Genomic DNA, 15,415 nt, shown 5'->3' with positions numbered 1-15,415 from the left:
TGAAAATAACTTTTGGTTTCAGGATAAATCACTAAACTTAAAAATCAATATGTGATATCCATAAATCACTAAATTTGCAAATCAGTATGTGATATCTAAGAAAAATATGAAAAGATAGAATTCCAGGAATAAACTGCCTCAGAACTTGATTTGATCTCCTATGGGGATAATTTTCATGTTTATGTTCACTGAATTTTGTTTCTTCTCGACATTTTCCAGTGTTAATTATCAGAAGGAACAATGTTATTTTAGTCAGGAAGATAGAAGCAGTGTGGGCATATTTTGGTTTTTAACAGAATTGAAAACTAGAGTAAGATGAAAAGATTATTTCTATACTATTTGTAAAAGATTAGTTCTATACAATATTTGTTCTGGACATGATAAATTAGTTTCTTTTCTGAAACGAAAAAGATGATGTTGACTTTTTACTCACTGAGAACTATATTTAGAAAGCTGTGTGCTTTAGCTTAGGACACCAAGTAATGGTATATGCTTCTCTTTTTGGAAGTAAAAGCAAGTTCAGGAAAAAAAATGGGTTAGTAACATCTGAGTTGGATTAGAAGACAATGACTAATATGAAAATTTGCTAAGTGTTTTTTTCCTGTGAACTTTCACCGAGGAGAAAAATGCTTTTACTACCGTCAAGTTACTGAAAGAGTTTTCCTTGTTATTTCTGATATATTTTACAGTGTGGAAATAACCCCAGGAAGTCTCATTTCATTGACATCTTTAAAAGCTGCTTGATAGGGGATGTTGTAGAAATCATCTTTGCTAAGAATAGGCCTTAGATGTAGGTGATTCCATTCTAGTGGGTGTGTTGAGCACCTGCACTGCTTCTCTTTAAGGAATGTTGCCTTGCAGAAGACTGAAAATGAGAATTTCATCTGCTTTCACTGTTGTTAATCTGTGTTTTTTGAGAATATAAAAAAGGCTCCATCATCTTCAACATTGGTTTTTTTCCCCTACTTCTTAACAAAAAGTGAAGAAGTGAATGGATATCTATGGAATAATCTATTCAGAATTTTGTTTATTAATGCTGTGTATTAATTTGCGTACATTAAAGGTATGCCTATACACATATATAACTGCTACTTTGCTACTGAATTACTTTCACTTCTGATGTTCTTTTGCCTATCTAAACATGTTCTTGTTTTTTCTTTTTTAATTGAAAATTCCTTTAAAACCCCAGCTATTAATGCTTTTAAAATACACTAGTGCAATGTATCCTTTATAATGGAAGACTTCCAGACTTGGAGTTTGGAAGTGTTGCCTGTTGAAGCAATGAAAATCATGATCAGTAACTTAATATTTTCTTGGTTGTTGTGTGGCTTTTGTGTGTGGGTATTTGTTTTTTTCTCTTTCCTCTTGAAACACTGTCTTACCTGATAAAAATTGGGAAACAATTTATTCCCTTTCCATGTCTTACTTCTTCCATGACAGTATACCCAGTTACAGATAAATTGTATGACACCTAGCATTTGATAAGGTTTTGTTTTGTTTTTTTTTTCTTCAGCAGTAGAATAAATCATATCTATTTGTTTATTTCTTTTACCATTATGCTATTATTAATGTCCATTGCTTTACAATAATTGCTTTGGCTTTCTGGTTTAGTTGCATGTATTTCACACCTGTTGAGATATATGTCTTCAGAGGGTGGAATCATAGGCTGATAGAATGGCCTGGGTTGGGAGGTATGTTAAAGAAGATGTAGTTTCAACCCTTCTGCTGAGCCTTCTTACTAGACCTGGTTGCTCAGAGCTCCATCCAGCCTGACTTTGAACACTTCCAGAGATGGAGCATCCACAGCTTCTCTGAGCAACCTATGCCAGTGGCTCACCGCTGTACAGAACTGCACCCAGGAAAACTCTGAAAGCAGAGGGTTTTGGAAGTTAGCAGGAAGACTGTGCTGACTTAGTTGAGTTACATTTACATGCAGACCTGTTTTTTTTCTTTGCAGACATAGTGTGTATGTATGAGAGAATAAGCATCCCAGTGAAATGCTGGTGTTTGGCATTGCAGAAGTTGTCAAAAAAATTCAAGTGTCAATTGTGATCTTTTCAGTAGCCTAGAAGGCTTTCTTTTTTTCCCCCCTCCTTTTTGTTTTCTGATGAACCAGTTGGACTGTGGACACAAAAGAGTCAACATTGGCAGAACTTATGCTAAGAAAATTTCACTAGAAAATCAAGAATGAATCTTCTTGTATTTTAAATATGGAAATGTGTATCTTTATAGAAAAAAATTGCACCAAATAGTATAGTGAAAACTGTCTGGTGTTTTACTTTATATAGACCCTTTTATTGCCTTAGACCCATTTACTGCCTTAGGTAACAAGCTTAATAAAATTAATGCTAAATCTTTGACATGCTTGTTAAAATATTCCTGATTTGTAAACATTGTTAAGTATCTTTTTATTGCATTTTGAAGCAGAAATATGCATATTTCAGTATGCTGTAAAGGCCAGACCATGATATCTTATCTGTGTATATAAAATTATTTTGTTTAATGTTTTCTCTTTCTGTTTTTTATTTTTTAATTATTTTTTGTTGTGGTTTGTTTAATTTTAGGTTGGTTGGAGTACTGCAAGAGATTATTACACATTTCTTTGGTCACCTATGCCAGAAAATTATGTGGAAGGATCAACTGTTAACTGTGTGCTGACTTTTCAAGGTGAGGATAAGGCAGCATCTGTATTTTCCAGCCTACTCAGCTTTTTAAATACTTATCTGTTCATTTAAGTGCTGAGCATTGTATAACAGTTCTGAAGTTTAAAAAAGTTAAATTGGAGGAGAATTTTCAACATTTCACTGTGGGAAGTTTAGTCTTATTTTAGATGTCAAGGAAGATTGTAAGGAAAAGTATGTGACAGTATGTTTTTTACATAGTAATGGCAGATATTCATGACTGATAGAGAAGCTGTGCTGGAAACTATTAAAATACAATAAGTTACTTTGTTTAATCATCAGCAGGCTTTTTTAATCTTGCCATCTCTTAGTGCATTGTGTCTTAAAATAATCTTTAGTCTCTGGACTTCAAACATTATCAGTGTGAAGTGATTCTTGTCAAAGAATAAATAGTGTAGATGATGGTTTAGTGAAGATTTTGAGTAGTCATAGAGTTGCATGGGACCTTTTGCTGCAAGGAACTGATGGAAATGTCTGAAGCTTTTAAGAAAAGAATAAGGAACAAACCAGAAAATGTTACACCATTGTACAAGTCTGTAGTGTAACTACGTTTTCAACACTATGTGCAGGTTGTATCCTCTCCCTCCCCTTTGCAGTCTCAAAACAGGTCTAGTAAAGTGCAACAAAGGAGATGAAAATTAATAAATAGTTTCTCTGCAAGGTGGAGTTACAAAGATGAGAGCCACATTTGTTAAATAGAAAAATGGACAATGGCTGTGGGTTATGATGTGGGAGGTTTATATCAGACATTAGGAAGAGCATTTTTACCATGCAGCTCTTGAACAGGTATCCTGGTGTGGAAGGATAAGAATTCAGTACAGCTGTATAGACACAGCCACAGTAATCTCAGGTGTTGACAACAGTCTCTTGGGTGGGAAACCTGACAAAGTGACCTTCTAGACTTCCTTCTGCCAGGTTTTTCAGGCTGGGAAAGGGAAATAATGTGAAATGACTGATGTCTCTAGAATCAGCTACCCATAGCATGAGTTGATTAACTATTCTATATATCCAAATAAATAGGAGCCATTGATGTACACTACCAAGTGACAAGTTCAAAAGGGAGGTGGAGATGATACTTTTAGGAGACAGTCAACATGCAGAACTTGTTGCCACAGGACAAAAATCTACACACATTCAAAATTCCATGTGAAAAGAGCACCTCCAGTGAATGAATGGTTTTCTGTCTACAAACAGAATTTTATGTACAATCTTACCTTCTTTTTAACTTCCCAGCCTTGGCCTTAATCTTTGTTCGCGTGTGTGTTTATTGCTTAAAACATATTAAAAAAATTAAATAATTGAAGTCTTGAAATGATAACTGTATTAGTTTGTTATCTTATTACAGCTGCAAATAGTGATGGCTTTGATGAGTTCTGTCTCTTGCCAGGTCTTTTTTTATTCTGGTGCTTTCAATATCCACATGGTCTGACAACCTGATAACCATTTTATAACCTTGACATTGATTGAAAAGTGTGTATGCTCTGTAGGAACTGGAAGGAAGTCATTAGTTTCTTTTACAGTTGCAAGAGTTCACTGAATGAATGAAATTTGAGTGGACTGAAACAAAAACTGATCTAGAAGAGTAGAACTCTTCATGCTGTTCTCAGTCCTTTGTATTTTGAAAATTTTACCATACATTTAGGGACTAAGAATCTCTGTCCCATCTGTTACATTCCATCCTGACAGATCCCCACTTTTATAGAGCTGCCAAATCGAATCCCCATTCAGATAGTCTCCTGGTTGTGTTTGGCAAGATATTTTAATGCTGCTGAGATGAGATCAGTAGAGCTTACAGGAGCTTAATTATCTGAGTGAAATAGTAAATGTTGTGCAGCATGTTAAATGTGTTTTTTTTTTTTTATGATCAAGTAAGTGTGCTAGAAGAAAATAATCAGAAATCTGCTTCTCCAGTGCATGTTAGAACAAGAAAAAAGACTTTCAGTAGTTTTAAAATCAGGTTGTCTGAACTACTATTAAAATGTACTGAAGCAGCAATTCTTATATATTGTTCTGCATTTATTTCTGCCTAATTTCATTTTACTTAAGCACTGAATGAGGTAAACTGAACTACAGTGCTACACAGGAAAGTGTAGCCAGGCCCAAAAGCATGAATCCTGATGTTTTGAGGTTCAGATACTATCCCCTGAGCAACTGTTAATAAAGTATAAGACTAATGGAAACATGAAATTCTTGATACAAGTCGTGTCTATACAGCAAATGCAACATTTTACTATTTTACTAAGGTAGCTAAGAGTACTGGGAAAGAATTCCAGGAATCTGGAATAAAAGTTGGTGAAAAGTTAATGATAAAGTTAGAAAGGGAGAAGATTGAAATGTGGTGAAATAAGAACTGAAATGGGTGACATCGCCTGCTGGACTGAGCACTAAACACTGACTGAACACTGTGAGGGTTTATTGTATTAATGTTATCCTCATCCTCAGACAAAAATAAGTGTTCTGAATAAAAGTGGCTTGTTTTCTTACCAATGAATTGGATAAAGCATTGGTTTGAATATACTAATAAAGGTAGAAATGTCAATAGTTCTTGAAATGATTGTTTAACCTTCATAAATCTTATTGTGTGAATCCGGGTCATGCAAGAGGCTTGTAGCTTTAGGGGGAAACAGTTCAGTTGGATAGTCACACAGAAATCCTTCTTAAATAATTTGCTTGCACCATGTACCATTACATAGCTTCAAGAAAGAGGATTTATTCTTACCTTGTGAAGTCTAGAAGAATTTTTCTCAATTTTAGAAAATAAGCTCTTTGTTAAACTCCAGGCTCTTCCCTTTCAGCTGGTGTCATCCATTCAGAGTATTTCTGTGCTTTGGCATTGAAAAACAGCAAAAAAAAGAAAGATGTTTATCCCACAAACCCCTCCCCCCAAAACAACAACAACAATAACAAAAGTCTATGTACAAATGGTATCTGGTGAAGTTGTAGGTGTCTTGTCATTGCGTATTATTTTGTCTTTTTCTGTTGTATTTGGTTGGTATTTCAAGGCCAAAAAGTGACTTATTCTCTGTTCTGTGACTGTGCAGCAGTCACATGATAATGTAGTCGTGATGCAACTTCATGGCATCTGATTGCTAATGATTATGTTTCATAAATGTAAAAACAGCAGCTATTACCTAATGTATGTGAGATGATGTGTACATATAGCAACTATTGCTAACCCTGTTTAATCTTAGTCTTAAATGCTAGTAGAAATTGCTGGGGGATGAAGGTTACTAAATAGGATGACTTTTTCTTTCTGCAGTTTTCATGATATATTTATGCCTTACTGAGGCAATGAGCATGAAATCTGTAAGTCAAACATGATGTGGTAATCTCTCTGCAGATGGAGACTTGTAAGCTTGTGTAGAATATTTCTTCATATATGAATTTATTTTCATAGGATATTATCTACCAAACGACGATGGAGAATTTTATCAGTTCTGTTACGTGACTTACAAAGGCGAAATCCGTGGAGCAAGCACACCTTTCCAGTTTCGTACCGCTTCTCCTGTTGAAGAATTGCTCACTATGGAAGATGAAGGAAACTCTGATATGTTAGTGGTGACCACAAAAGCTGGACTTCTTGAGGTTTGATACAAAAATTCCTAAAATCTATTTTTTTTTTTTTACTGTATACATACAATCACAAATACTGAAGAAAAAACCATGATGAAAAGACCTTCGTGTGTCTGTGTAATGTATATATTTTTAGCTTGTTCTTTAGTATTTAGTTGAAGTTCAGAACATTTGCAGATTAAACAAATCAAGATTTAAAAATGTATGGCACTAAGCATGGACAGGGAAACATAAGAATAGATACTGCTCTTCTCTTACATCACTAGTCACTAGCTAACTGGACGGGGGAGGATACTCTTTGTGTGAAATGGTGCTTCTTGTAAGGAAAAAAGAGTATTGGAACCAGTATATTTTTATTTTTGTCCAAGTTAACAGCCCTGGAGACTGAGCTGAATAATAGCAAGTGCCTAAGTATATTAGAGTAGCTCTTGTTTTATTTAAAGCAGTTTTCTATGTGTTGTGTTCTTTGTTGTCTTTTGGGCTTATATCCAGAGTCATGGTGTTTTTACATTTGCTGGTTGCTGTTTGTAGGCTGAACGCTATTTAAACCCAAACAAACAACAAAGAAACCCAAACTAACTTTTGTTTGAGTTGCTTCTTGGAAAATTGCTCAGTGCAGTTCCCTTACCTTGCCATCAGACATTTTATCCTGTTGTCAGTTGCATCTAGGCACATAGGTGCATGAATTTGATTTATGGTTTTCAAAATTTAGGGTTAAGAGAGTAAAGAGATTCATCTGGGGTATTTTTGCTTTTTAGATATGTACTCATAGTACTAAAATTAAAGAAGTTCTCAAGTATTTTTTATAATTTTGATGATGTATAGAGCTGTAGAATAGTTTGGGTTGGAAGGAACCATGTAAGTTCATCTACTCCAACCCCCTGCAGTGAGTAAGGACATCTTCAACTAGATCAGATTGCTCACAGCCCCGTCCAGCTTGACCTTCAGCTTTTTCAAGGATGTTGCATCTACCACCTCTCTGGGCAACCCTTTCTAGTGTTTCATCACCCTCATCATAAAAGTTTATTCCTTATATCTAACCTGAATCTATTCTCTTTTAGTTAAAAACCTTTACCCCTACTAAATAGTCTGCACATCTTCTTTATAAGTTCCCTTTAAGTATTGAAAGGGCGCAGTTCATATTCCAGGGCTTGCTTTTCAGGTGTTCGTGGGTGTGGGGTGCATGTGCATATAATTTTTCTCAGGAAATTCCTCAGTACTGCTTTGGAGAGAATGTGTGTCTCTACAGTCATTTTTTCACCAAGCTGTCATCGTCAGAATTAGCTCTTCCACAGCTGCTGTCACTTGGGAACAGCGCTTCATTTAAGGAAGGAAGACTTAAGGATAAATCAGGACACTGCAAAGTATGCTATCATGGTAGTTTGCATGTAGTAGAATGCAGTAGAAGCAATTAAATTTCAGAAATTTGAAAATAAGGAGAAAGCTGTAATAACCTAACCAGGGAACACACAATTTGTGCTTCTGCTCAAACACTGCAGCAATTAGTTATCCACTTGTTTGATTAGAATGATGGGGAGAAAAATTACCAAACCCATAATTTTCTTTTTTTTTTTTTTTTTTTTTTTTTTTTTTCTTTTTTTTTTTTTTTTTTTCTTTTTCAGTTTAAAATTGAAAAAATAATAAAAGAAAAAGAAGAGTTATTAAAGGTAACTTCTGTTCTGGAAAAGGAGACAACACAACTCAGAGATCAGGTTGAACAACTGGAAAAAGAACTAAACCATGAAAAGCAGAGATGTGAACAACTGCAAACAGAGCAAAAGGTTAGTTGTTTAACTGATTAAAGCTGACTTGTAATGTCTGTATTACTGCTCTTTCAAGAACCAGTCAAACTGTGTGAAAATCAGCTATCAAAACCCCTCAGCAGTTAGGTAGACATTTACACTAGAACAGGTCAGTTCCTATTAACCTCCTGCCACTATTCCTTTTATGTCGTAAAATAGCTAAAATATTTAAGGCTTTTGGTACCAGGCTTGGTAAGATAATCAATGACAACTGTTACCAGATGTTTGATATTTAACTGTGGAATTCATAGTGGAAAGTAGTTCATAATTTAAAGTTTGCTTACATTAATTTAGAATGGAGGAAAGCTTTTCAAAAATAGCTCTCCTTAGGGAATAACTGTGTAGAACACAGGCTATTGAAAATGGTAAAAATTTTAGGTTTGAAAAGCAAAGATCAACAGAGAATGCTTCTTGCCAAGGTATGTAAAGAGTGAAAAGTAACTAGTAACTGACTTCTCTTAAAAGGTTTCACAGTTCAAAGGAAAAAGAAGCATAAACCTAAAAATCTGTTTAAAGTGTTAATAATAAAAATGTAAATGTAGCCTTAAACCAAAGCCAGCTTAAATTGGAATTCTGTATGTGGTAAGGAGGAACTCTAATACTATGAAAAGGGCACCAAAAAGTTGGGCCTAATCTATTTTTAAGCTGCTGCTTTTTAAAAAACCCAGCTTTTAGGAGACGATTAAAAACATGTGGGAGGGAGGTGGTGACATGAACAAATTTGAAGTAATGAAACCTATATAATTTAGCTGTGGACAGCAGTTAATAGACTGTTTCTGGGTACTAGTATGTACATGTCAGCAGTCCTGTGTCATACACCTTTAACAGGAATTGGTTGAGAGAACTTGAAAATGTTAGTACTTTGTAGTAGACTTTTGGACAGTGAATGAAATGGACTAGAGTGTTGGCTAAGGAAAAAAGAAAGGATAAGATGTTGTTTAGGAAAAATTTTTTTCTATTAAAGAATGTTTTTGATTTAATATGCATGGGAAATCTAGCTTAGATCAATAAGAGAATAGAAATTCACATTTCATAGATTTGCAGATTATAGGTTTGGTGGATAAACCTGGATGAGCTACATAGATATTTTTTTTTTTGTCACTTGAGGCTCTTACTTAAAAAATATTTGAAAGCAAACTATCAGTTCTAACCCATGTTAGCTTTATAATTCCATTTTAGAACAGAAATGGGATTTTGACTGCTGTTGAGCAAGGATTCAGTTAGACTGTATAGGAAAAAAAATCTCTCCATACTTTCTCACATTTTACAGTGAACTTCTCTAATCCAAAATAGTTCTGCCTCTAAGATACTGGAATTTAGCAAATAGAATTTAATTTCAGGAATGTTTGGGTTTGTGGTTTTTTTCTGTGTCTTTTTTTTCTCTGCTATTGTTGTTCTGCTTTGGCCCTGTATTTTCATGAAGAGAGAATGCAGTGTGAAAAACTTCTCACTTGTTATTTATCTACAAATAGATGTCTGATCTGAAACTCATTGAGCTCTTCACCTGGCTAAAATATGATGGAAGTTTTCTAACTTTGGCAATTACTTTTTTGTCTCTAAGACTTTGATGCTGTCTTATTTTACATCTTCTATGTCCTGTTCTCTGTTTTTCACTCTTTTTAAAAAAGAAACATATCTGCTGAGTAAAAGTGTTTGTTTGTTTATGTATATAAGCCGAATATTAATTGGGTGTTATTCCTGAAAATTAGGTGAGCATGTACTATATCTACTAAATTGGGTGCAGTAAGTTAACTTTTCAATCATCAGAAATTTTAATAAGGAGTACTTTATATGTGGCTCTCCAGTCCTGAAGATGACTTGCTCTCCTTTCCTCTCCACCCCAGTACATGAAATACAACAGTAGGTCACAAGATTATGTAATTTGTTTGCTGGGAATACATACAGTACATTAATGCATTGATTTAAAGATTCCTGAGCATCAGTGACCCAGCACTCAGTTGGATTTCAATACCTGGGTTTTATTTTTCTTGTGGCTTGTTTAAAAAATAAAGCAACAACCAAATCCAAAAATCCAAACAAAACAACCCCACAAAACACCCCCTCTCCAACTGACCACTAACACAGATCTTATAAAACAGGTCAGGAACACAGCCCCCAGATAATCTAATGCACTTTTTGTGATTATTGTGATAGTGGTTATTGGCAATAAACCTAAGCAATGCATTAACTTGGATGTTTTTATACAAAACTACAGGTGATAATCTTTGAAGTGATAAGTAATCAGAATGTATTTGTACTTTTTGCAACAGCAGAATCTTTACAGGTGCTTAGTGTGAACCAGGTTGCTTTGGATTGGCTTATAGGTTTTTTACCCATATGTGGTTGTTTTAACCTTGTATTATGGGGGGCTTTTTATTTTCTTCTTTTATTTCTAGTTATCTTTTTTTATATGCATGTGAATTTTTAGTTATGCTCTACATATTTTTAATACATAAATAGGTAAAAAGTGAAAGTGATGAATTAAAAACTTTTATTTTTAAAAATCTTTAACTTAGGTAAAGGTTAAACTTATCAAAATTCTACTTTAGAAATCTTCCAATATACTTCCGTATTAGTCTAATGAACAACAATTAATAAAACAAAATAGCCTATATAAGAAAATATAATTTTTGTATATACGAGATGTCATTGCCTTTGCAGTTTAAAGCAGCTATAATTGATAGAAATTTATTTTTGTTAAAGGTAAAGCTAAGTTACGTGGAACCTGTGTGCAGTCTCTTAAGAGTGTACTTTTTTTTTTTTTTTGTTTGTTTTTGCAAATACTTCTATTGGGAAGTGCACAGTATACTTCTGCTTGTGCAAGAATCTCTCAAAAAACCCAGAGTACTACAAAGCACTGTGTTTAAAAAGCTGTAATTGCATGTGCCAAGGAAGTGGATGTGTCTGTACAGACACAAGCATTTGATCCTAATTGAGTGCAGAGCTCTTTGTGCTGTCAATGTATTGGCAACTAATATTTACTTATTACATTTGTATTGTGATAAGTGAACCCTGGAGTTTTGAACCCCTGGGTGCATAATACTTCTCAGTCTGCTCAATTCTAAAAACCTTACTTAGTTTCTTCAGAGAAAATAATATGGGTATCTTAGTTCATGTGTTTTTTTCTTTTGATCAAATCCATTGTTAAGCTATGCTGTATTTCTGTAATTGAATTGAACAGAATGTGGTTGGTGTGATTAGGGGTTGTAGTACATAAGTGTACTACATAGTACTGTGGTGCAGGGTAACAAATACAAGATGGGAAAGCTCCAAATTCCTAATATGAAAATATTTCCTTAAAAAATAGTTCTCTTAAAATCTTCTTTTTATTCATATTTATTCATGTGCCTTTAGACTACTTTCTTCTTTTTGGTGTTGATTTTTATCAGTACTTTGTTTTCAGAAATAGCTCATAAGTAGTTAGGGTCACTGAGAAATGCTTCTGTAGAAGCATTGCTTTCTTAAAATAGACAGGATTGTTGTAGACATGACAAAGCCACAGCTAATCCCAATTAGTGCTGCCCTCCTACTCCTGATTAAATGACTTCACACCTAGTTACTCTTACAGAATTTTGGGCAGTGCAACTGGTGTCTTCTGCTTTTTGCCAAATTGGGGTATTTAGTAAGTGGTTGGGGAAAATATTAGGAAGAGATAAGCTAAAAGTAGATCAATCTTTTAAGAACATGGTGTGCTAAACAATCTATTCAGGTGTAATACAATCAGTGTTCCATGAAGTTTGACTGTTAGGCTCTATGCATGTTTTCAGGTATTGAAAAGATTCCCATTTTTTGAGTTTTACAAATAGGAGAGCTCCTGTGTTTGTGGCACTTGAAATTAATGGCTATAGCAGACTTTGGTTTGCTAAGGTGCCCTTGCTGTTCAGGAGAGAAACAGTTTTGTGTTGCTTTCTTACAAGGTAGCCATGTAATTTCCTACCAAGGGTAGGTAGAATAAATGCATTCAAGACATGAAGTCATAATGTGCTATTGGAGTTCTTGAAGCACATTATCTTCTTGTAATGAGTTATTGCACTCTAAGTGACTACTTGTCCCTAAAGGCTTTCAGGTTTCATTAATTTTTAGTGCTTTATCACATTAATAAAAAAAGGTTTGTATTCAACACATGAATGATTCTGCAGACAATTTTTTTCCTGTTGTCATTGCCACCATCACAGAAAAAAAATATTTGCAAGACAAACAGCTCTGCATTAGTCAGTGTTTGCACTCACAGGGAACATGCTCTCCAGCCCCACTTTTTTAGTGTGTCCTTATGGTTTATTACCACTAAGTTGTATTAATAACCCCACCCTGCCAAAGCTTGAGATATTATAAGGTGGACAAAGTCAGTCTTTATTTTAGGTTGCTCTTTTTCCTCTTATCCAAGGCCTGCTTAATGCAGTATGTAGTTGTACTGACAAAAACAGTTTAGAGAGGGTGTAAGTGGCCTTTCGTTGTCCTGCCCTCAATGTAAAAGTTTCCTGCCCTCCTCTTTCAGCCTTTTGAAAATAGCTAGGCCATAGGCTTGCTGTATTTTCAGTTAGAAGAAAATACAGTATTCCTTTGCTGCAGTTTTCATATCAGTTAAACTATTCCTACTTTTTTTTCCCCAGATGACATTAAAATAGTTCTTACTAAGTGTGAAGATTTAACTTGCTCTGTTACTACTCTATATGGGAATTCATAGTAAATGCGAAATTACTGGAAATGTTTCAGAAATGTCACAACTTTTTCTTAAAACCTTCTTTTAGTGTTTCAGAGCTAATCTGTTTTTACTAGGGTGATCTTCCCTGGTAGCATACTTTTATTTAGGATCATGCTATATATACACCATGCAGCTCTAGCAGTATAAGATGTTAAAGTAATGATGTAGCTACGCACTATGTTATTTTGCTTAAGAAGATGGCACCTTGTACATGGTTACCAGAACTGTTTCATGTTGCTCTTAATATTTCAATTTTTCCTTTGGTTAACTTTTGTAAACTGGTACATACTCAGTGTGTTGAATAACCTGATTAGGCTGCTTTTAGCTGAATATATTTTGCTTTTTTAAAAATTGAAGGAAAAAAAAAAAAAAAAGGAACAAAAGTGTAGTATGTTTTTATTTAGAAAACAATTTTAAAAAAATATTTTGAACCTTTATCTTAGAAATTATGAATATAAAACATATGTAGCTTTGTACATGATAAGAATGCTTGCTTTTTATTTCTGTGTTCCCACTTTTGCGTATGCTTAAACCACGTGTAAGCTCTGTGGCAGCAGTGCACTTGCCTGCTGTTTTCAGATTCAGTATTACTGTACTGAAGAAGAGAAGCATGTAGTAGTCTGTGTATCTTTCCTTTGATACTCTGCAACCATTCAATTTTGTGAACACTGTTTTTATGCTTTTGTAGAGAGCAGAGCTTGCAAAGGATGCTTTTGCAGTCATTGGTCTCCCTCTAGTGGGAAGAGGGCACTTCTGAACTGGTTTTTTTAATATGACAGTGGTGACAAGTCTTATTCCTCTGGCAGTAGCTTCTATGTTTAGCTTGAGTCAGAAGCAACAGATTTGAAGACTGGCTGTTCATCCTTTGATCTTGTGAACATTTGAATCGTATTTCTGTTATGATGCTGGCATAAATTGAGGCAGAAGTGAATTTACGGACTTGATAAACTTGTTCTTTCATGCTTTTGGTAAATTTAGTTTACCATTTAATGTTTTAAAAGTGGGCTTATTCATCTATCTGATGGGGAATTTTAATAAGGCATCCATGTAAATTCACATTCTGCTGGCAGAATTGGTTTGCTGTTTCACTTTACTGAATGCTTAATTTTTTTTAGAGAGAAGAATTACGACCTGAGGGTTCCTTTCAGAACTTTCATGTCATGTGTTAATGGCAGACTCAGATTTTGCACTGGCTGCAGTGGTGCTTGTGTTGTGTACATCATTTATACTCAGAGGTCTTTTAAACAGAGTGTGATGTCAGACAAGTCTTTCACATGATTCTGTTGGAGCTGCTGTGATGTCAGTGGGATAAAAAAAGGCTCCTGCAGATAATTGATCTAAGCCCCCTGAATTCTCTGTAGGATATCAAGTATAATGGTTCCTCAGATGTTAAATTACATCCAGATAAATCAATCCAGCTGAAAGGTGGTGCTGTGGTTTTTTGTGTTTGTGTGCTTTTTCTTTTTTTTTTTTTTTTTTTTTTTTTTAATTTTTGTTTTTAAATAGATTGCCTTGTGTTAAGTGATTTGACCTCTTCATTGTGAGCTGCATAGCTCATTTTTAACTTTTCACCCTTTTTCATTACAGTGTATGCATTCTCTAAAAAGTAAAAAGAAGGCTGCAGATACTAGCCATTAATCAAAGGTGAATGCTTTAGGTGTGGTATTACTTTGAAAAGGTTGGTAGGGAGTTCTTCATGTTATGGAAAGGGAAGTTGAAGCATAAAACACCATGCTGACCATTGCCATACTGCAAGGTGTCACGTCTGGAAATAGTCTTGGATTGTATTTTTCAAGTATTTTATTCTGTCTGCTGGATTTCTCTCTATCTTAAGTATGTTTGAAAAATGTGTTGTATGTGCTGATCATAGGAAGGGAATGTCTGTACCATTCCATTAACCAGACTGTGGTCAGCAATGTTTTACTGCTGTAAAAAATCTATTAGAAGTAAGAAATAAGTAGGGAAAGTGTGCTGTTCTTCATTGTTTAATGTATGGATTTTTGCTGTGATTTTCTCTTATAAAAATGGGAATTTAGAAACCTTATGGCTATTCCATTCTCAAATGAAAGATTATTCGTCCTTTTTGCAGTGGGAATTTATTTATTAAATGGATTTTTAACATGTTTCAAGGATGACCCCAGGCATGATCTTTGCATATCCTTTAGGTAGAGTTTATAATAGCTTTATGAGGACAGAGTTTCATGGAATTACAATAAAATTATTTTTAAAATAATCAGTCTTAAATCTTCTGCCATTTTAGAATAGCAGTAAAGATTTTGGAACACTCATATTTCTTCTTTTTCCCCATCTGAAGGTACGTCAAGATTTTCAAAGTGGAATTTTGATTCTAGGAAAATTGACTTGACAGCTCATTGAATTTTTGTTGTTTCATTTTGCTAATGAGACTCCTAGTGGTTACAGGAATTTTTGTTTTGATAGCTTCTTTTGCAGCAGTAAAGCTGATTTGAGTAATTTCTGGTTGCTTACTCTTGACCCTTGTGGTGCAGTTTGATTCCCACTGCCACCCTTATGGCTGTTGCAATTCTAGGGAAGGAGATGGAGGAGCTGCATTTGTAACTGAATTAAAAATTAAATTATAAGGTGTTTTTAAACCAGCTCATTAAAATAATTCATGCACATGCTCTGCTTTTTTTAGT

General features: G+C 34.5%; 1 protein-coding gene across 5 annotated transcripts in view; it reads left to right on the top strand.

Moving 5' to 3' along the window:
- TAX1BP1 (Tax1 binding protein 1) overlaps positions 1-15,415 on the top strand; it is a 54,482-nt gene that overhangs the window by 14,058 nt on the left and 25,009 nt on the right. For all 5 annotated transcript variants that reach the window (XM_056482693.1, XM_056482696.1, XM_056482694.1 and 2 more), the window contains exons 3-5: positions 2,565-2,667; positions 6,079-6,266; positions 7,877-8,035. In XM_056482693.1, coding sequence (XP_056338668.1) covers positions 2,565-2,667; positions 6,079-6,266; positions 7,877-8,035 — 450 coding nt within the window. The remainder of the gene's footprint in view (positions 1-2,564; positions 2,668-6,078; positions 6,267-7,876; positions 8,036-15,415) is intronic.

Source organism: Oenanthe melanoleuca, chromosome 2 (assembly GCF_029582105.1).
Source record: "Oenanthe melanoleuca isolate GR-GAL-2019-014 chromosome 2, OMel1.0, whole genome shotgun sequence".
NCBI classification, from domain to species: Eukaryota; Metazoa; Chordata; class Aves; order Passeriformes; family Muscicapidae; genus Oenanthe; species Oenanthe melanoleuca.
Note: the sequence above shows the minus strand (reverse complement) of the source record. Positions and strands in the feature narration are given on the sequence as shown.